Genomic DNA, 23553 nt, shown 5'->3' with positions numbered 1-23553 from the left:
ATGAAAAAAAACACCCATATTTTCTCAACATGAATAGAAAAGTTGTTAATGTTAATTAGTAAGTAGTGTGGGAATGTAGGAAAAGTGTGAAAAGACTAATGAGAAAGGATTTGCAAATTGTGAAATCCTTTACTGTGTCACAGTATAAAAATAGGAATCATGACATTCGATTGAATTCTGTCTTGCTCTAAGTTAAATCCGTTATTCTAGATCCTGCACTCTGGAACAATAGAGAAAGGGTCTTGACATTCTTGGGGTACTAGAAAATGTTATTTCTCCCCTCAGTCATCTCTTCAAGGCTCCGCTGTTTCAATCTCTCTCCACATTTTATTTACTTAGTCATCCTGATAATCTTTACTGCCCTTTTTTATGAATTTCTCTTAAAATGTAATGATCGTGGCAGAATGGTATGCTTTTGTATGCTTGAATGCATTCAAAGAATGGGAGACCACTATTTCTCTGAGTATTTGTTCCCATGGCTGAATTGCTCATACTAGTTGGAAGTTGTTTCCTAGTATTCCACCAGATTCCTTCCTTATTTAAACACATTGTTCTGTGTACTGCACTGAGGGACAACAAGTCTTGGCCTTTTTCTGTGTGACATCTTTTCAGATAATTGAAAAGTTCTATCATACTCCCCCTCACTCTTTTTTTTCTAAAGACTAAACGTACTCAGCTCCTTCAGTCTTCTTCATAGGACTTGGTTTAAATCATCCTCATTTATCTTTTCTGAAATTGGTTGTGTTTCATTGAATCTCCCTTAAAATGTGGTGCCTAAAACTGCCACAATACCCAAACTGGGGTTGGACCGAGGAATAACAAACAAAAACTATTTCTTTCAGTTATTTACAAAATATACTTCTGTTGGTGCAGCCTATAATTGCATTTGATTTCTTTTGCAGCCACAGCACATTACTGATTCATATACTGTATTAGCATTTTGTCATCTTCATGAAGTAGGTGAAATACTGATCACTGAAGGCATTTTGGTTTTTTTTTTATTTTGATTTATTAGGATCACAAGACCAGCAACACCAGGACAGTGCATATTTATTCCTTAAGGAATTTTTTTAAAGTTAAGATTAGGATAAAAATTAAGAAGTGAAAACTATTTATTTCAACATTAACTAGTAATTAACCTTCGGAGATATCTCATGTGTCTGTCTCACCTGCATCTGCATAGCCACCTCCACTCTTTCTCCCCTCCGCCTCACGCCAATTTAAATATGTCTGAGTACATGAGCTACAGATCATGAAAGCTTATGCCTTTTAATAATGTGTGTACATCTGAAAAGTACTACCAGTCTCATTCTGATTTCAGGCTTAAGGACACTTTATTTGTGTCCAGCTCCATGTCTTAATGGCCTTCCTGAATTCCAAAAGCATTTGAGTACTCTTATTTCCAGTGGGAATGTTATCCATAGGAAAGGGGCAGCACCAAAAGACCTCGTTCCAAGGTGTCTGATCGTAACACTCTCTTAGAAAAGGAACCCAGACAGAATGCTCCCTTCCTAATATTACTGCTGGGAACAGGCATTACATGTTTTGAATACATCCAGCTCCTTCAACAAGTCCTCATAGTGTTTTCTTTCCAAACCCCTTATCATCTGTATATCTCCCCTCTAAATCCTATCTAAAAAGTGCAGTGACCTGGACTGGATACCATACTCCAAGTACAGTCTAATTATCACAGAGTTCAGTAGAAATACTGCCTTTTGCGATGTGGACAAAATACACTTGTTAATGCAGCCAAGATTGCATCGGACTTTTTAGTGATCACTCATGTTTAGGAGTTATTAGATCCTTCTCGCATGCACTGCCACCAAGCCAGGCCTCCCCAATCCTGTATAAATGCATTTGATTTTTCTTCTCAAATATGTTACACTTGTCATAGCTAAACTTTATCCCATTGGATCTGATCCCAGTCTGTTAAGATAATTTTCAATTGTGATTTTGTCTGTGATGTTAGCCAATCTCCCTATCTTGGTGTTATCTGCAAATTTGTTAAGCATCCCTTCCATTCCATCCTTTAGATCCTTTAGGTCATTTATAAAGATTAAGCACTGTAGGACCAAAGATGGAGACCTGAAGGACCCCATCTGATTCTTCCCTCCACCCAACCAGGACAGCCCCCAGAGTGAATCCAGCAGATCCTGCTTTCCTTGGAATTCTCTGCCACCACCTTCTGTCTTCCTCCCCACTTCCCAGTTAGAGAAATAGGAGCAAAGCTAAAAAAGTAACATGCCTTCCTGTTTCTGCTAATAAAAAAGAGCAGTTTAACCACAGCAGTTAGCTCTCAATTTGCAGAGGCCCAGATCATCTGAGGTTTCACAAGATTAAAACCTCAAAGACACAAATGGATACCAAAAAAGTTTGTTTAAAATAATGTTTATTTTATTAGGAAGCACACAGTAGCAAAGAGAAACATGGGTGGATGTTGGGCTTACTAAAAAATGATTAGATTCACAGAGTAAGCAAATATAGACACAGGAGGTAAACTTATCCAAAATGGAGATTAAGCCTCATAGAAAAATAGATGTGAAGGGAATCTGACAAGACTTTGAACACATCCAAAATAAAAGAACATAAGCTATGACACTCTGAAAGCATTTTTTGTCTGGAAATCTGTGTGTGATCGGTTTTCTTCCTACTTTTGATATTGCAATTCTCATTCCACAACCTGGAGTGAGCCCTATCTTTTCTTACATTAGGCAGCCTGCTTCTGGGAAAACTGAAAGGCAAAAGCCTCCAGCAAATGACTTCCTTGCTATATAACCTTAAGGACAGATATTCATCTGTCAACCCTTTAAGATAGATCAGTCTAGGAACCCAAAGTTACGACTGCTGAAACTACTTTTATTATAAGGTTACAGTAGCAGAAACTTGCAAGTCTGAATATACTTCTCCCCTCCCATCCTTTATGTTCAAGAGAACTAGGGAGGGTCAAATCTGAGAAACTTTCTTAAATTACAGTTCTGCTTTGGACTTAAATTTCTTTTGTCTAACCATTGTCTTGGTTGTGGCTCATCCTCCTGTTCCTCAAGGTTATTGCTATTGCCCATTAATCATCTTATTAGAGGTAGATGGGACTAATCCACAGGCCAGCTGTGGGTATGCTATTGATTCAACTGGAATGGGACTCACATTTCTTGAGGAGCCTATTTCTGAATCAGTGCAGATACATTTAGGAGTTACAGTATGCAGTTACTCATCCAGTTCCAAATCCACCAGAGCACAGTAAGGTCTCTCCCACATTTATCTGTGTTATCCACAAGTACGTAATAAGATACTGTACCTCTTGAAACATACTAGTCAGATCAAGAAAAATATATCTATCCACAGCATTCAAATAAATAAATTAGGGTATAACAAAAAGAGACAAAAGCAAACAGCTTACTCTCTTGAAATCCCTACCTCTCCAATCTCTCTGCTCTGCGGGGAGGGGAAAGGGTTAGGCAAAGGAAAGATTGCCTACAGAAATTGCTTGCTTTTTTTCTCCCCCCTCCCCCCCCCCCCGAGCAGAGAGATTAGAGAGGAAGAGATTTCAAGGGAGTACTGTAAGCTGTTTCCATAGCACACTTGTGGCTCCCAGCCCTGGGCTGCCCACATGCTTGCGTTGCTTTTGATGTGTGGAAGAAGAAACAGCTTACTCTTTTGCAATCCCTTCCTCTCCAATCTCTCTGCTCTTCAAGGGGGGCAGGGAGAAAAAAACCACAGGACAATGCATTCTGACTAATGATGATTACATTTATGAGGGATGCTGCGAAGGTTGTAAATGGTCATAAATTGGCACTGTTGTAACTTTGAACAGTTGCTGAATGAGTGGTTGGTAAGCAAGGACTACCTGCTGCTGTAGAGCCTCAGTGGATTGAAGATCTCAAACGAAAAGGAACATATAAGGCAACCTATTCCACTGGTTGACAGGTCTTTCTTCTTGTATCTAACCTGAATATACTTCCCAATAGATTGAACTCCTGGGTGACAGAGAACAAATCCATGTCCTCTTCTATATGACAACCCTTTAGATAACTGAAAACTGCTATCATGTTCCCCTTAACTCTTCTCTTCTTTTAAATATACCTGTTTCTTTATGTGTTCCTCATAGGATTTGGTTTCCAGGTCCCTCAGTATCTTAATATGCTTCCTCTCCAGTTTGTCAATGTTCTTTTAAAACTGCAGTACCCAGACCTGGACACAGTATTCCAGCATGAATCTGACCAAGACAGTTTTGAGTGAAACAATTATTTCCTGTGACTTGGACTCTACACTTTTGTTAATTAGTTGATAGCATTTGTGTTTTTAAGAGATACATCACATTATTGACTCACATTCAAACTGTGAGCTATTAAAACATGCAGATCCTTTTCACATGTATTACCAGCAAACCAGGTCTCCTCCATCCTATACATTTGCCTTTTGTTTTTTTCCTCCCCAGATGCAGGGCATTAATCCCCTGATGTGGGTTTAAAATACATAAGGAGAGGATGTGGGAGGGAAGAGGAACTCAGGATACCAATGCAGATGAAGCCTCCAGGGGAGTTACAAGCACCTTATCAATAATTGCAGTGTATTTTAAAAAAGAACATTGTGTTTTTCAGGCCTCCTGAGATAGCTCAAAACCTCTTAATGTATATCAGTTTAGCTGTCTCATGCTCAATTGTGCTGGCAAAGTTTCTTTGTTCCAGAATTGCTACTCTGAGTTCTGTAATGAAATGTCCTAGGAGGTTAAAATGCTCTGCTATTTCTTTGTCCTTGTTGTGAGTCCTTGTATCCATTATTTTGTGAAAAGTCTGGCCTATTTGTTCAGCATAGGCTGAATCCAGAGAGACATTGCTGGCAGATGATGGCATATATCACATTAGAGGAAGAGCATGTGAAGTTGTTGGGGCCCATGATTTGCACCACAATATTTGTCTAAATGGGGGGGGGTATAGTAGACATCTGGGATTCTTCCAAGGTCTGGTTCCCGTATTAGTATCATTGTCTTGTTGCTTGTGAGAATCTGCTTCAGGTTGGGTGGTTGTCTACACTTCCTTAGGCAAGTATGGGCCTGCTACCCAGAACTTCAGTAAGTGCAGAGTCATTGTCCTACCAGGTGCTACCAGACTGTTTCTGGATTTTTGGCTGCCTTAGACTGACATGGCTGTCTTCCTACAAAATACAATCAAGTTCTTTAATACAGGGTTCTTAACCTTCTGGTGAGTTAATAATGACTTAATTTGTGTGAAATACCTCCCTGCTTGCAATGAATAAAACTTAGAAGGAAACAGAGACAGGTGAGGAAGGAAGAGTTCTTAGAGATAGCCAGGAATTGTGGTGGTGGTGGTGGTGGTATTAGAAAAACTAAAGCTCAGTATATGCTGAGGTTGGCAAAGGATGCTAAGAACAATAAAAATCAGCATATCAGGTGCTCAATGAAAACAGCAGAATGTTAGCAAGTAATCAAAAAAAAGGAAGGACTTCTCAAAGAGAACATGTATTACACCAGGCAATTACAAACAACAGCATAAATAGTAAGATTGAAACTTAAGATTGATAGAAACACAACCAAGAAATCCTTTGATTTCTAGAGCTAGGTGAATTGTGCTTAAGGAACTTGCTAATGGTCTGGATGAATTTTTATATATTATCTTTGAAAGCTCCTAGAAAACTGATGACAAGAGGTGGACAATTGTTCCTATCTTCAAAAGGAGGAACAAGGCTTTCCAAGGAATTTTAGATCAGCCAAACTGATATTGAAGTATGGGAAAAGAGCTGCCTGAAAAGAAGACAATGATTACCAGAAGTCAGCCTGGATTTGTCACAACTGTTGGATTAAACATATTTCATATTTTTAATCAGGAAACATCTTAATAGATTATGGGAATGCTTTTATCTCATCAAAGCAACTGACATATTCTCCCTAGCAAGCCAATTAAATGTGGGCTGGGTGTCATGACAATTTATTGGATACATAATTGGTTCTAAAAATCGTACTTTGGCACACTTCCTCACTAACAATTTATAGTCTTCTATTGCCAGTACTGTGCTGATCTGAACAGAAGACAGGGTTTTTATTTGTCACTGCCATGGCTATGTGACCATGTAAGAGTCTTAAACACACATGAGGAAAGATCCCAAGAGGGCCTATGAAAGATTCCTCATCAAATTGGAAAGTCGTATTGAGTAGAGTACCATGAAGATAATTCTTGTGGTCTCTATTCTTCAATATTTTTATTAATGAGTTGGATGAAGAGATAGAGAATGCTTATCACATTTACAATTGCTACAAAATTGAGCAGGATAGGTAATACCGTGGAAGACAGGACCAACATTGAAATCTAGATTATTGAGGAGTCCTTGGTGGTCTCTGAGTTTGGTATTTGTTTGCAGTCATTTCATTACTGGACTAGGTAACATTATCAGTGCTGGTGAGCATGGGGCTTGCTCCCTGTTTATATACAGTAGCTTTCCCTGCAGTGTTGGTGGGGTGTAGGTTATTGCAGTCAGCTGAAATTTACATCTAAATAGATTACTGAAGTCAGCTGAAATTTGACAAACAAATGGAACCTAGTATATGACAAGAAACACATAGCTTGGTGATGTGAAAATGACCTTCGAATGGTAGTTAATGACATACTGAATATGAATTAGCAGTGTGCTATGACTGCAAAAAAAATGTAATTTCAAAACTGCACTTATTCCTTTTTATTCTGCTTTGGTTAATACCATGTTAATTTCTGAGCACCACACTTCAGAGACAGTCAGCAAAAGATAATCAAGGGATTAGGGGAAGAGAAATTGACAGAAATGGGAATGTTTAGTATTGAGAAAACTATGGGGGAAATATGATTGCACTATTGAAATTCCTGAAAGTATGTCACCCAGAAGAACAACACGTGTTCCTGTCATTTCAGAAGGCAGAATACTGAATAATGGATTTAAGTTACAGTAAGCTAAATGTTCAAAAATGTTTCTTAACAGTAAAAACAGTTTCACGGTGGAGCTAGATACTGGGAGAACCTGATAGGCACTTTTTCACTGGATGTGTTCAAACAGAGACTGAAATAATCTGCCATGGATACTCTAATTTCTGTTCTTCCATGGCATAGAGGATGGGATTCATTGGCCTAAAATGTCCCCTTCCAACATTGTGATTCTGTGAAGTATCCCCATAAATATGCAATTTTCAACTATTGTGTAATTGATTTAGTTGAAAAATGTTATTAACATGTGAGGATTCAGATACATATTCCATGAAATAATATCCACCACACATATGCATTTTGTTTGTAAAGGGAATTCAGTTGAGGGATTTGTTTGACCCACTCCTGAGTGTACATAATGATTTGCATATGTACTGTAGCTAATGTTTTGTATAATATACAAGTTTAGAGCATATGGAATGTTTGGAACTTAAAAAAAAATCTGTTAAGATTTTCTGCCAGACACAGCTATAAAACTCTCTCTCAGCTCCACATTCCCAAGCAGACCCAAGAAGACTAAATAAGTAGCTTTGATGACTGTGCTAATTGTGCAGAGAATTAGGAAAATTAAGAAACCATAAAAAGTTCTGTGTATAACAGTAGACAGGAAACTACCACATTCAGTGTGTGGTTATATATGTGCATGTATGTGTGTCACTCCCAAAGTTCAAATCCTGGACCTTCCCACCTTTTTGAATCCGTGGGCTTTAGATAGTTCTTTTTTCAAACTTGTAGCTCTCTGCCATCTGTCTCTAGTTTACCAACTACTTTATGTACTGTAGCATGGGAATCAGGGGCTCATACCTCAGTAATTTCCATCCTTACTCCATGATAATGTTATTCATTTGTTTCTGCTTGCTTTGTGGATCTTCTGGGAAGTCCCTGACTTTGTTCAGCTGCGCTAAAAGGAGAAAGTCCTCCTTGAGTACATACCAGATTTACCAGATTGCTGTGTTACAGTCCTGGGCCCAGGAATTGGTCTTTCCCAGTGATAGCATCCAAATTATGAAACTGTCTCCTGAGAGGTGTTTTGCTGTCCAACCCCCCCCCCCCCAGTCTTGTTTCAGAAAACTGTTCACTCAGGCATTTATAGAATAACAACTACTGCAGCATTAACGTTGCCTGTTAGTTTGCTTTCCTGCATTTTAAAAAGTATTTTTTGTATTTACTATTTTTAAGCATTGTGTATTTGTATTGTGTCTTTGAGACTAACTATACGATTATTCTCTGGTAAACTGTTCTGGGCTCCCTTGAGAGAAAGAGCAGTATAGAAATAAAATATGACAAATATACAGACAATTAATGTTCCTTCTCATCTTCCCATATTGCTGTCAGGCAGTCCAGGGTATGACAGCAAATCAGGTATATAGTCTTGGAAAGTTGGTGAATATTCCCAAAAGAAAACTCCTGAAAATTACAGACTTTGGCTGCCTCTGTTATCACCTTAATGCTCACTGAGCTAGGAGGCAGACCAATCACTTCTGCACAGTATTATTAAGCAGTTTTCTTTTCTTTTCAAGGACACTTTCTTCTCCTTTCTCTACTAGCTGTTGCACATGCATTGAAACTTACTTTCTTCCTTTGATATTCTCTCCTCAGCCCAATTAAATACATGGAAAATGCTCTATGATTCTAGAGCTCAGATACTTTGCAAATCATTTAAAGGTCCTGAACTTTAATTCAAAATGGTGTAAGCATAACTGTTTGAATATGAGAAATATGAGTTCAATTACTTCTTATCTCTTCTTTCACAGTCCAGATGTTTGGTCCTTCTTACAGCCCATACCACATTATAAATACATAATAAAATTATCAGTGGCATGATTACTTTTCTTCACATACTTTTATTCTTCCTTTCTCTTAAAACTTGGAAGGCTTTTAAAATATAATTCGTGTATTCAGTGTATTTCTAAAGTATCTGGCTTAATGACATTGTTTTAGTATATCATTTTTAGTTCAAAGAAATTGGACTCTGAATTATCAGAGAACTATCAATTAACATGGAATGAAATTCATGAATGTGTGCAAGGATTGGAAAGTGTAGCATTCAAAAGAAATAGGACAGAAAAAAGAGGAGTGACATTATACATGAAAGAAATAAGCGCACACATGTCTTGAGATCCAGGAAATTCAGCATGAAGGTCCATTCAGGAGCATTTGTGCAAGAATAAAGGGAAAAGTTTTATTGAGAAGTGTGCTATTTATTGGGACAACCAAGCCAGTCAGATCTGGATAATGTCCTCCTGGATCAGATTACATAAATTTTCGGGGAGGAGAGACAGTAATAATCATAGATTTCAACCATCAGACACCCGTTGACAAGACTGTAATAACCCCAAAATTTCTCAGTAGTATTGCTGATTGTTTCATTTTTCAGACAGTTTGAAGAAGAGACAAGGAGATCAATTCTCCTATGCCTGATCCTAACCAGTAGGGCTGGTGGAAGAGGTTAAATCAATACAATGTTTGGGAAGAAATAACCATGTCATCTTGGAGTTTAAGATACTTCAAAGAAAAGTTTGAAGAGCATATTTCAACAAGCTCAGAAAAGTACTGTGGACAGAAATCCTCAGCTCAAAAGGAGCTCAGGGGTGGGAACTTCTCAAAAATAAGGTTATGATATTATAATAGCATACCATCCCAATTTTAAAAAATGGCAGGCAGCCTAAGAAAGCATTGTGGATGCATAGGTAAGTTTCAACTGAGCTAAGAGTTAAAAGGGACATATACAGGAAATGGAATCACCAAGCAGGCAGCTGATATCTGCAGGGGAAAAAGTCTGAAAACTAAAGCACAAAAAGAACTTAGGCTTGCAAGAGAAGTTAAAAGTAATAAAAGGACTTTTTCAGCTATGTTAGTAGTAAAAAGAAGGGGGGAAAGTATGTGCATAGTTTGGAGAAGAGGATAGCATAGTAACTGGTATGGGAAAAGGCAAAGCTCCTCATCTTGTACTTTGCCTGGATCTTCTCCCCAAAGGTGAACTGTGTTAAGCGGAACAAATGGCAAAAGAAGAGAGTAGCAACCAAATGTAAGTAAAGAACTCTGGCTACCATGGATAAGTTTAAGTTTCCCAGACCAGATCAATTACGTCTTAAGAGGCTTAAAGGAGCTCATGGATATCACCTTGAAGCCTCTTTGTGCGACGGAGCTATGATTGTTTGTGGAGGACAAGCATAAAACGAGAGGATCAAAAAGGGGCAAATGTTGTTCCTATCTTCAAAAATGGTGAAAAAAGAGACCCTGAGCAATTACAGACAGTTGATACCAGGCAGAACTCCAATGGAGTTTATTAAATATGTATTTCAGGAGCCCACAAGTTTGCAGATTCAATAGGTGCATGAAAAAATGCTTCTTTTCTGGATTTATCACTACAGTGTAAGCCTTCAAATAGACTTACTGCTTTGTCTTATCAGATTTGAGTCAGGTCTTCTCCCATCTGCATTCTAGTTCTCTATCTTGCTTCCTCAGTTCCTTCAGTTCATCCATGTATCACAGGGTCATCTTTCAAGCATGTCAGAGAGGATGCCTAGCAAGCTTTCTATTCCAAATACCAACCAATGCTACTATTGACAGAATCATCATCAGAAATAGCCAAAGCAACCCTTCCCTGACTTGCTTTACTATAGTGTCCAATTGAGATAAGCTGCTAGGTTGCTTGTTACACAAGCCAGATTGTCTTTTTCATTCACTATAACACTGTTTATGACTTCTTCTTTTATTTTGAACCAGTACCACTTTACAGAGGAGTAAGTCCAGATTCTTTGAGGGACTGGAAGCCATCAGAAGGGGAATTTATTCCTAATCTCCCTTCACTGCAATGGCTTGCTAGTCTCTTCTACTCCACATACTGCTGTGACTGCTGCCTCAGATTCCATACCTGACATCTTGTCCCCCAATTTGATCCAAAATATGATATAAAGAGCTCAGTTACTTAAAAAGAGATATAGATAGGTATAGATACATACACACATAAACACAAAACCCTACACATACATCCCTCAGTCCAACATTATAATGAAGAGCTGTCAAGAACATTTTGTTCCTTAACTTTCACGAAATGGACTCTTTGTATTCCTTGAAGTGGCAACCAAGCTATCACATTAGATATCAGTTCCCAGTGCTCCACCTCTCACCAGGAAGCCAGGTGGGGCAATCCCTCCCCACAGCTGTTTCTGCTCTGATATAAGAGCAGCTTCAGTCACTCCACATACTTAACCCTTTTCAGTAACACTACCAAGGGATATGATCCTTGCTTTTGCACTGCACCCAAAGGGTCCCCTTCAAGGACACTGCCACCAGATGAATCACTACTCACTCCAACCAGATTTAAATTAAAATAAGTATACTGGAAAAGCTGTACAACAGATGTCAACATCCAATATATCTTAGAAGATATCCCCTATTTAAAAGAACCTCTAGAATTAAAAGATGAAGTTAGATCATTCCAGTCATTACCAAGTTGGAAGACTATGGGAACTGATGGAATACCCACAGAAATATGGCAAGCAACAGAAGAAGAATAAATAAAGATTCTAACTAAACTAATCCAGCAAATCTGGAGAATGACACAGTGCCCAACAAATTAGAAGAGGTCAATCTACATTCCAATACCAAAAAAAGAGTTAACAGATTGTGCAAACTATTATACAGTATCCTTAATTTCACATGCTATCAAAATAATACTTAGGATCATCCAATGCAGATTAGAGCTCTACATGGAAAAAGAGGTGTTATATGTTCAAGCTGGCTTTAGAAAAGGCCAAGGAACACAAGTCATTATTGCTGACGCATGCTAGTTAATTGAGAAAGCCAAAGAATACTGAAAAGAAGTGTGTGCTTCATTGAGTACAGAGAGGTCTCTGATTGTGTCACTCATGCCACGTAGTAAAATCGGCTTAGAAAAATGGGAATCCCAGAACATCTCACTCTCTTCATGAAAAACTTATACACAGAAAGCCACAGTATGACAGAATGTGATGAAATAGATTGGCTCCAAATTGGCAAAGGAATGTGATAAGGATGGATATTCTTCCCTAATTTATTCAACCTATATGCTAAATATTTATTAAGGGATGCTGGATTGGAAGAAGAAGAGTTTGGTTTTAAAATTGGAAGAAGAAACATCAGTAACCTGCACTATGCTGATGACACTACTCTGATAGCTGGAAATACAAAGTATCTGTAAAGTCAAGGAGCACAGTGAAAAGATGGCACTAAAATTAAATATAAAGAAGACAATACTAATGACAACAGGTAGAACAACCAGCCTTAGAACTGACAATGAAGATAAGTTTTGCTTTCTCAATCAATCATCAACAGTAAAAGAACAAGCACTCAAGAATACACTTTAGGCTACCACTTAGAGCAGCATGAAGTCCTTAGAAAAGGTATTCAAATGCCATGATGTGTCTATACCTACAAAGATCAGAATTGTGCAAGCTATGCTATTTCTGGTGGCATTCTATGGAAGCGAAAGTTGGACTTTGAAGAAGCAGGATAGGGAGAGTATTGATGCTTTTGAATTTTGGGTTGGAGAAGACTCCAGAGAATACCATGGATAGCCAAAAAAACAAGTGGATTGTAAAACAAATCAATTCAGAGTTCTCATTCAAGATACAAATAACCAGGCTCAACTTACCTTACTTCAGACACATTATGCGAAGACCTACCTCTCTGGAGAAGGCTCTAATGCTGGGTAAGGTGGAAGAAAAAAGAAGAGGACAGCCAGCAGCAAGGTGAATAGACTCAATTTCAATGCCAATGGATCCACCATTGAAAGATGAGGTTAGGGACAGATCATCATGATCTGTGTGGTCACTTAAGAATCAGCAACAACTTGATGGTATATAATCAATTCTTAAATGCCCTGAGAAACCATCTTGTGACTGTCTTATTTACATTAGTGGATTTTATTTATCTATCTATCTATCAAACTTATATAGCCCCCCATTTCATGACAAGTGACCCTGGGAGGTGTACAACAAAGCTAAAAACCAGGAATTAATAAATACTAAACAATCATTATAATTACTAAAACATTAAAAATTATAAAAAGCAAAACTAAAAATAAGAAACATTAGGCAGAAGATGTTAATAAAAGTGTAGCCATCTTAATAATTCACCAGTCCCTTGGGCTCCCCAAGCCTGATGGCACAACCAAGTCTTGAGGGACGTTCAGAAAGTCAAAAGTGATGAAGCCAGCCTCACTTTGGTGGGGAGGATATTCCATAGAGCATGCGCCACAGCAGAGAAGGCCTGTCAATTGTAGCTCCATAGCTGACTGGACCCATAGCATGCCCTCTCTGCTAGATCTGGTGGGACAGGCAGATGTAATTGGAGAGAGGCAGTCCCTCAGATAATCTGGTCCCATGCCATGTAGGGCTTTAAAGGTCAAAACTAGCACCTTGAATTGGATCTGGAAACAACCTGGTAACCATTGCAGCTCACAGAACAGAAGTGTAACATCTGTTCTACTAGGAACACACATAGCTGCGTGCACCACTGCATTTTGCACCAATTGAAGCTTCCAGATACTCTTCAAGGGCAGCCCTATGTAGAGTGCATTACAATAGTCCAACCACGAGGTGACTAGGGTATTATATTTTCTTATATGAAAAAGATAAGTGGTTTTACCTTGTATCCTTCTCCCCTGCTTCTAACCCTAGCAGTCAATTCCAATTCATTCTCTGCAAATTTTGTTCTTTTCTCTCTCTGGAAAAAAAAAATGTTATAGGCACTTAAAAAGAACAGTTCCCTATACTAGTTGCTATGAAATTTACAAAGTTTGCAATATTATTAATGCCCTTCAAATTTCATCCCATTTTGATCAATAAACAGCTATGTTTCTTTGTGTTAGATAATAGGAGATCGAAGCTCCCCTTTTTTCCAGTTAATACACCAAAATTCAGATAAACGTGTATCTAATACCTAGAACAACACAAGATGGTTCATTTCATTTTCGAAGGTGAGGGTGCAGCCTTGAGGCAAGTGAAGGAGTGGTTGCCCAGGCTTAAATATAATAACAATGCATTTGTGTTTTGTCTCTTGAAATGACAGCTCATCTCTTCAATAGAATTTAAAAGGGTTAATAGCCCTACATGGCATGGGACCAGGTTATTTGAGGGACTGCCTCTCCCTGGTTACATCTACCCATCCCATCTGGTCTGGCAGGAGAAGCATGTTACTGGTCCCATCTACTAAAGAGTTCCATCTGACAAGACCCAGAAGGCAGGCCTTTTCTGCTGTGGTGCCTGCCCTCTGGAACATCATTCCCCCTGAGGTGAGATTAGACCCTAATGGCATTTAGAAAATCCCTCAAAACCTGGCTCTTTCAATAGACTTGGGGATCCCAGGGAAATAGGGAGCCCGCAAGGTGGCTACACTGTATGTAGGATGCTAGTCCATTCTCCCGCAGTCCTATTTATATCTAGGTTTAAATTGTTTGAAATTTTTAAATCGTCGTATTACACCACTGTTTTATAGTTGTTTTACCTGCTTGTTTTATTGTACGCTGGCTAGAGTCACGTACATGAGATGGGTGGCTATATAAATTTAATAAAGAAAGAGAAGAGACAGTGTGAATCTTGCAAAATCCAGCAGATAAAGCAAGCTTGTTTCTTGTTTTCATAATGCATAATATACCGTTTCTCTTCATAATGCAGCTGTTACTTTCCACATTTTAATCAACCTACAAATGAGAAAAGAAAGTATCTTGTTTTATTTTTTGTGGTATGGAAAGGATAGGTAAGAAAGAAAATATAGTTGTAAATTCGAAAGAAAGTTACTGTGGGAAATAGAAAGGAGATTTGCTGCTGTTCTTTGCCAGTCCCTCAGTCTACAGAATCTATTTAAATTACTTTGAATTATCTATTTAAATTATTTTTTAATATATGTGAGGTTGGCATGAAAAAAGACAAGGGGTTGAAAGATTTTCAAAGAATATACTCTCAGTCTAAGCGATGTAGAGCGATAGTGGTTTAGTTGCTACCAAATTCTAGGAGAAAGATAGTATCATGGAGGAGAGTGAAAGATACTACATGAATAAAAAGCTTTGCACATGGAGACAAGGAGAGAAATGATACAGCTTTTTCATTTTTTCTAAGGCATCTGCAGTTAAGGGAAAGGAGGATGAAGGGACAAATTGCTTATTGATGCCATTCAGGTTATGATACATCTCAAACATTAAAGAGCTTTTTTACCCTAGTTTTTAGGTGAATGAGTTTATTGAAGAGTGGTCATATCAATACAGAACACTAATTTTCATCCGAAACAATATAAAAAGTCTGAAGCAATGAGACATTTGCAATACTGGTAGCCCTTGTTTAGCAACCATAATTGGGACTGGCAATTCAGTCATTAAGCGAAGTGGTTGCTAAGTGAAACTGCAACCGTGCTTATGATCTTACTTCAGCTTTCGTCTGCTTTACAAACCTGTGATGGTTGTAAATGTGAGGATTAGTCGTAAAGTTACTTTTTCATCACTGTTGTAACTGCAAATGGTTGCTAAACAAGGCAGATGCTAAATGAGGACTACCTGTACATGCTTATGTAGGTTTCTTATATTTTCAGTATAAGTATTCAACATATCATTTTTATTTTTCCCCTGTCCTGTCCCTCACAGGATGACAAGGATTTGGTTCATGAATTTGTTATAGCGGAAGGCCTGGCTTGTTTAATAAAAGTGGGAGCTGAGGCAGACCAGAACTACCAGAATTACATCTTGAGAGGTACGGAAGCTTAAAATCACCTGCTGTGTATGTTTCACTTACAACTCATATTCTGTTGCTCTAGCTGATTATATTCAACAATGTAAACTATAATTATGGCCAGTCAATATGTCCTTTCTGCCATTTTTATAATACTTCCTATTCTTTATATTTTTCTCTTGTCTCTTCCTAACACTTTATTCTGATAACATAAACATCCAAAGTTTTCCTACTTTTTCAAATGCTTTCCTTGAAAAAATATAAAGGCTTCATCTTTGGTTTCTCAGAATGGCTTTTACCCTTCTTCTCTTTAATTTTCCTATTATTTTTCTTATATATATGTATATATATGTTTATGTTGTAATGCGTTACCTGTATAAAGTTTTTTCACAGTACTCAGTATACAACTTTTGTATGTGTGTGTGTGTGTGCATGCACTCACATACACATATTTGAGTCAGTCTCGTCTCCTGGCAACTGCCTGGGCCAGTCCCTGCAGTTTTCTTGGCAAGATTTTTGGAAGTAGTTTGCTTCCTAGGGCTGGAAAAGAAAGTGACTGGTCCAAAGTCACCCAGCTGTTTCTCGCCTGATGCCTTAACCACTATACCAAATTGGCTCACATACATACACACATATAGATCTTGGTGTTCACTTTTGGAGTAAACAATATTATACGAAGGGTAAAAAAGGAGTGAGAAATATTAAGCCAAAGAAATTAAAGGCATGAGAAATACAACAAATCCAGACTTCTGGGGGAGGGATGGCGAACTGAAGATGTCTCTGCGAAAGCGGAGCTGACAACTGTACAAAGACCAAGAAACTGGTGAGTAGACCAGTTCCTCAGAATCTCTCTGGACAAGAAGGAGATGGGAGATCACCCACATGTGATCCACCAGTTCCTCAGAATCTCTCTGGACAGCTGCTCCTCGCAGGTACGCGTGCAGGACAGCAGTTTTCCGTGGGTTTGAGCACCAGGAGACAAAGGCATCAGCCATCTTGCTTGTTACCACAGTGGAGCCTTTTAAAGGACACTGAGTTCACAAGCCTAATCACTTTCACAATTCTAATCACTTTCAGAAATTGCCCATTAACCATCTAAAAGCTATCAGAGATCTTTGGAACAAGAAGTTTGAAAAGTCATCGGGGTAAATTTATCTTCAGCTCTGATCAAAAGAAAAAGTAATTATAAGCTTAAGGAGTTAAAGAATTTGAAATAAACAGCAAAAAGCTAAATAAGATTTTTATCTAAGAAAGTTATAAATGGATTAAGGGTCCAGATAAATTTGAAATATTGACTTTTACATAAGATTTTGGAATTAACTATAAAAAATAGTTTCTCATGGGAAACAGACTTACCTTGGTTATCCTAGCTTCTGTAAGTCATAACAAGGATAAGTTATTTTATGATTTTAGAAACTGGATACTAGAGAGAACTAAAGATTCCAAGCAGAAGGGAAAAATATATATATAAGCCTGCTCTTGGTGTCAGTTAATATTGGGACTTACAGAATGACACCAAACATCATAACATTGGAAACATTAAAAGAGATCTCTGAAGAATGGAGCCAGAAATTAGTAGCTGCAATATCAACATTGTCAGTAAGGATGTCTGCTTCTGTGGATAGACTATGACCAAAAGATGTTAATGAAGGAATAAAGTACGAAAAGTAAAACTACAAATAACAGGCCAAGAGAATGTTTTGGAAAATGTTTTCTTATTGGATCTACAAAAGAGGCTTTATTGGATATGCAAAAGAAACTGGCTGAAGTTTTGAAAATTAAAAGGGAAATAGAAATGATAAACCAAGAGAATGACCTGGAAAATGTTTTCTTACTGGATCTACAAAAGAGGCTTGTTAAAGCCTTGAAGAAATCCGTGCAATGAGATAAAGAAGAATTGAAGAGAAATCAAATCCTACAACAATATTTGATTGACTTAAAGATTAAGACTTAGAAGTAAAAGGAAGAAATATAAAGTTCGTTTATTTGATCAAGGTTAAAATAAGACTTTTTTTTTTTTTTTGCAAAGTTCTGGCAACTCTTTATGGACTTTTTGCTGATACCAGGATTGAAAAGTTGATGTTTTATGGATTTGCTTATAGATAAGGGTTGGGATATGGGATGAAGAGATACCTGTTTGTAGTAGTTGAAGAATTATTAAATTTGTTTATACTTGTGATGAAGGTTGGAAGTCACTTCTTTATATATTTCTTTTCTTTTTCTTTATTATATTCTTTCTTCTTTTTTTCTTCTTTCTTTCTTCCTCTTTTCCTGCACTTTTTATTATTTTTTCTATTATCTTCTCTTTCTCTAGTTTGTATTAGTTTTTACTATTGTAATCAAAATTCTTAATAAAAATTATATTTTAAAAAAAAGAAATACAACAAATCTAGTTTACAGCAACTTCATTCATTATATATCACTATACTTTTCTGTCCTTGCAAACCATCTTTTGCTTCCATCATGTCCTTGATGGAGTTTTTAAAGGTTAATAACAGAACTCCAAGCATCTAACAACAATCTTGCAAAGTAGAAGCATGAACCAAAACTTGCACATTAAGCTTAATTACGTTCAGAAAATAATTCAGTCTTCACACAGTAATTAGATGAAGAGAAAAAAAGGTAGCTTACATTTATTCAGTAGATCTGGATACAAGTAGCTTCATAGCACTTAATCATCACTGATTCTTTGTAGACACTTTCTATGGAAATAGAAAGTCTGCATGCAAGCAAGATGAGAGGACAAGAGCTGCATTCTGCAGCACCTCCTGCTTGCAGGTGTGCCCAAGGGGTAATGGAGATCTTTAATACCCAAACCCAAGAAGGAGGAAGTGGAAATCAGGTGACCCATGTGACATCCTACAAGCACAATAAAGATGCGTTTACTAGAAAGACCCCCTTATGCTTAAGAGACAATGCTGAGTTAACCCTGATAATTCCAACAGTCCTTACACTGCCTAATGTATTCTTTAAACGTCTTGCCTCTCACTTTTTGAGGATCTCATCAACTCCATCCAGCCCTTGCGGTCTTAGTCATCCCCTTCCTTTTAGCCCATTAGGCTCTTCCTTCGCAATTAAAACCTTATTCATTTTCTCTGTATGACCAAACAGGCTTTACATACTTCTTCCATATTAATCATTTACTTTTATATTCCATCTATATAATTCAGCATCCATTCATCCCCAACCATGTCTCTCCTAGTTTTAGCACATACACTTCAGTATCCCATTCTCACTGCCTTCAAGTTAACTTTTTTTTCATTCTGATATACAGTATAACTTCTTTTTTTAACGTACATATAATACAAACTGGCAAAAGCAAGCTCTCGTACACAATCATTTTCATTTATTTTCACAAATGTGGATTTCTTGCAACAAAACACATACAACCTACTACCTTTCTACCAGCATTTGTACATCTTAAAACTTCTATGCCCATGTTTCCATCTTTAATAAAATTATAAAGAACACATACACGATTTATCTACTTGCTCTACTTTTTCAATACATGTATAAAACTTAAAATCATCTTCTCCATATTCCATATCAAACCCAACTACTTAATTTTCAGATCCATACTTCTTGCAAATCAACCATAAACCTTCTCACATTTCTACATTTTTCAGTGCCCAGCAATTGAAGTTAATTTAAATTAAGAACAGCAGCAATGAGTGGTCCTGCTTATATTGCCCCATCCTGTTATTTTGTTCTATTTTTTTATTCACTGAATTCAGTTAGTGCCTAAATTTATCTAGATGCTGTACAAAAATACAGCTTAAGAGGAAAAAAAGGTATCTTTATGAGGAGGACAGAAAACAAACAAGCAAAACTAATAAATTACAATATCAAACTTTCCATTAATATAATAATTTATAAGGGTGCCCCCAGAAGAAACCATGCAGAGAAAGGAAGAGATAATTGCCAGTCACTTCTGGTTGACAGTATTGATTGCCTCTTTAATATTGTCATATGAAATGGCTGTTAATGAAAGGCACTTCTGAAAGAGTTTGATTCAAATAGCACAGTTGTGTTAAACTCAAAACTAACAGGCTACATATGGATCTCCCACCCTTTTGTTGCTCCCTGAAACGTTTCTCTGGAAATCAACAGCAAAAGGAACACACTCCCATTCTTTAAAATTCAGTCCTTTGGGAGATTTGTTTTAAGTGTGTGAATGGGAACAATTTAGCCCTTGCTCCCATCCCCACTTTTAAAGTCTCCAAAGGCAAAATCCATCAAAAAGTTGGGAAACTGAATTCTAGCTCTCAGCCCCTCAAACACTGGACACTCCTGAAATAGCAGTTGATTTTACCCAAGCCACCAGAATAGCTACTGTATTTCTCTCTGGAGCAGCCTGGCTCTTGGCTGCTAATGTACTAATCTAGGGATGTTGAACTTCTGGCACACCAGACCTCCCTGTTTTGTTCCCCTTCAAGCGAAAGCCTTCCTTCTTAAATTCCTGTACTGCACTTGACACCTTTACCAGCTGGCCCTTTAGGACTGCATGATATGAAATGTGTGAGGATCTGGAGAAAAGAAGGGTTCTTGTCTCCACTATTAACATCATCTGCCTCTCAGGAGAGAAAACGAGGAACAATTTGGCCCTCTGGCAGTATCCTAGGTATTAATGTTTACCTTACTTACTATATGTGACCAACCATCTAAGCCTCCTTTGTGTAGTCAGTATTATGCTTGAATGGGATAAATGTGTGTTTATATTTGGAACCCATGAAGTACATTTGATACCTCACAGCAGTACTTCCTCAGAAATAAATAGGACATAGTTTGATTCTAAATTCTTAATCAAGAAACAATTGGTGATTGTTATGTGCCATCAAGTCATGCCATTTGATACCTCACAGCAGTACTTCCTCAGAAATAAATAGGACATAGTTTGATTCTAAATTCTTAATCAAGAAACGATTGGTGATTGTTATGTGCCATCAAGTCATTGTTAAAACCCTGAAATTTTACAGGAAGGAACCCACCTGCCTTCTGGACTGGATCTGCCAGAGAAGTATGCCTCCAGTGACACAAAGAATGGTGCAGGTGACATCTTAGTTATGTCTCCAGATCCTATTTGGGATATGTAAGGGCTCTCACAGCTCAGGTTTTGGGCTCCAGTTTCTGAACTGGGTAAAAGGGCTGGTACCAAACAGCTTTAATCTTGAAAGGAGGAAAGTCTTTTTTCAATGCTTCCATACCCCCTCTCTTCACAACTAACACAAGGTTGTAAACTGCTTTGGGGTTTTTTTTAAAATGAGAAATGGTATACAAATATTGTGAAGAAATAAGGAAGAAGGCTAAATCCAGGAGCAAATCTAAGCCCAACCATAGAAGGAATCACTGCCAAACTTGCAGTGTTTCAGCCTCGACCATTTATCACATGCCTAGTTCCCACAAGCAAGCAATTATTTTTGTAGCCTTTAATACAACTAATACTCAGATTTCTTTTTCTACGATGATAGACAGTCATTAGTCTCCTGTACTGGCTAAGAAAAGTGAAGCCCAAATGTCTATGACTGGAGAATTTATAGAATATATTTATTAGAAGACTCATGGCCCTTCTTCCAAAAGTTCCAGTAACATTTTTTACCGACAAATAGTTATTCAAGTATTGAAACTTCAAAAGCCAGGAGTTTGTTTCATGATATTATGCTATCAGAAATCACTGAGATCCAGAGACCGGATTTTTAGAAGTGTACCACAGACATTTGTATCTCTTAAGGATTGGTGAATCATCTTTCACAGGGTGATAGGAGCTTGAACCTGTGCTTTTTAACCTCAGCCTCCATTCTAAATCAAGCAGTACATTATTTTCTTCAACTGTCCTGAGAAAAACGTTCAAGCAATTTCTGGGCTCATGGATTACATATAAAGATTGTATTTGGCATATGTTTAGTGATTAAATACTTTATATTATGATTCAAGGTAGCTTTTTCAACTGATAATGAATTTAGCCTCTCACTTCTCATAAAGCATTCCTTACTTCCAAAAAAGATCTGTAGCAAATAGCATGTATATTCTTATTTCAGACAATTTTAAAAGAATAACTTACTTACAAATTCTCTCTAAGTTATCCAACAGATAACTATTTATAAAACAAAGACATATGATGTCACCTGGACACCAATTTTAAAACAAACATTTGTGCTTGCTTGTTCTGGGAAATCAGATTCCTGAAAGTATTCTAGGCTTTGGATATGCAGTAAAATGACATCTGGTTTATGTTTGTCATGCCTCAGAAAAATCAAGGGCTAAAATTAGAAGAATAATCTAAAGGAGGAACTTGTAAGCATAATCAGAAGTTATGTTAGCCATCAATTCGGAATTATGGCTGGGGCCCTGTTATACTCTACTGCTGCTCTTGCTTATTGCTTGGCTGAGCCACTGTCTCCACTCAAGCCCAGTAGATGTAGGCTGTAATGATTTGTCTTGTAAATCCACTGAGATAACCCTTCTCTTGATTAAAGAGCAGATCTGGTGACCTTTAAAACTCTCTACATAAATTTCATATCCTGATGAGATATATATCAGCTTTAGCAACCTAGAGGGTTTTATTTCTCCCACCTTTTATATTTATTGTGTTTTTATACCTTCTTAGTTGCCAAGAGTATTGTGATTACAGTAGCATACAAATTTGATAAATAGCTCTTAAGTTGTCTTCATTTCTCCATAAAATACAAGAGAAATATAATCATAAATATTGAGTTTTCCAGTCACTTTGCTTTAGAAAAGTACTTTATCTAGAGCAAAGGAGGACCTACTAAAAAGAATAGTATCCAATTGCAATGTGTTAATTCATTCTGAAAGGTCATAAGAGATCACAGGAATTTCAGTAACTGTCTGCCAGTAAAGAAATGTTTAAGCAGTGGTCATAACAGGCATGGGCTCCACCTGTATTTTTCTGAGTTGTGGTTCTTGGGGAGGGTGTGTCTTTTTTTTTCCACATGAGATCTTGTATCGTACATACAAATTTTCTCTACTGGTAGGGAACACTCTTCCCAAATAGTCTAAAGCTGAAACTTTTTTTAACACAAGACATCTAGTGCATGTGATCATAGGGTGTAGCTCTTCTTGCTTATTCTACCACAACAGCAGCAACACTATAAAGAGTATTTTACATCTTTTTTTCCAAGACATTTTAGATTAGCTTTCTCAACATATTTCTTTTAACTGTTTATCTGCAGGACTGCATCTCTGCACTAGAGTCAGCCTGACCACTCCTTTCATGCCAGGAGAAGTGGCTTATTGTCCCCCATTTTCAGGAGGTGGGGGAGGCTGAAACCTGGAAGTGCTGTTTTTCAGTTGTGGGTCCAGCCCTCTAGAATGACCTCCCATTGGAGATCCATTTGTCTCTGACATTGTCTTCATTCTAAAAGCTAAAGATGGAGCTTTTCCAGAGGGCTTTTGGGACCTAATACCATATATTTTGTTTGAGTTTTATTTCTCTCACCTTTTACATTTATTGTGTTTTTATACCTTGATAGTTGCCAAGAGTATTGTGATTGCAGCAGCGTACAAATTTGATAAACAAGTAAATAAGTACAGTATATTCTACAAGCACCCACACATATCCACTCACATGCCCACAATATACATTCCAAAAAAAAAAGAAATAAAGAGAGAGTATCCTTCTCCATAGGTCCAGGTAAATGAAAGGGAGTTTGTGGGAGAATCTCAGCATTTCAATACCATGTTCTGTTCATGGCATCTCTGCTGATTCTCACAACAAGTTTTCACTCTTCTTTTGATGTGTAAGCTCCTTTCTCAAGGAAGTAAAGCCTTGTTTATTAGTGTTGATCATACAGCTATGATAGATAGACATTTTCCTTTAGTTTGTTACCATTTATTGGCTCTAAATGGTGCCAATTGATGAAAAC

The 23553-nt window shown here is 37.5% G+C and overlaps 1 protein-coding gene across 1 annotated transcript in view; it reads left to right on the top strand.

Moving 5' to 3' along the window:
- Nucleotides 1-23553, top strand: part of FHOD3 (formin homology 2 domain containing 3) — a 311906-nt gene that overhangs the window by 132682 nt on the left and 155671 nt on the right. The window contains exon 5 of the mRNA XM_063300332.1: nt 15586-15691. Coding sequence (XP_063156402.1) covers nt 15586-15691 — 106 coding nt within the window. The remainder of the gene's footprint in view (nt 1-15585; nt 15692-23553) is intronic.

This window comes from Candoia aspera, chromosome 4 (genome assembly GCF_035149785.1).
Source record: "Candoia aspera isolate rCanAsp1 chromosome 4, rCanAsp1.hap2, whole genome shotgun sequence".
In the NCBI taxonomy this organism is placed as follows: domain Eukaryota; kingdom Metazoa; phylum Chordata; class Lepidosauria; order Squamata; family Boidae; genus Candoia; species Candoia aspera.
Note: the sequence above shows the minus strand (reverse complement) of the source record. Positions and strands in the feature narration are given on the sequence as shown.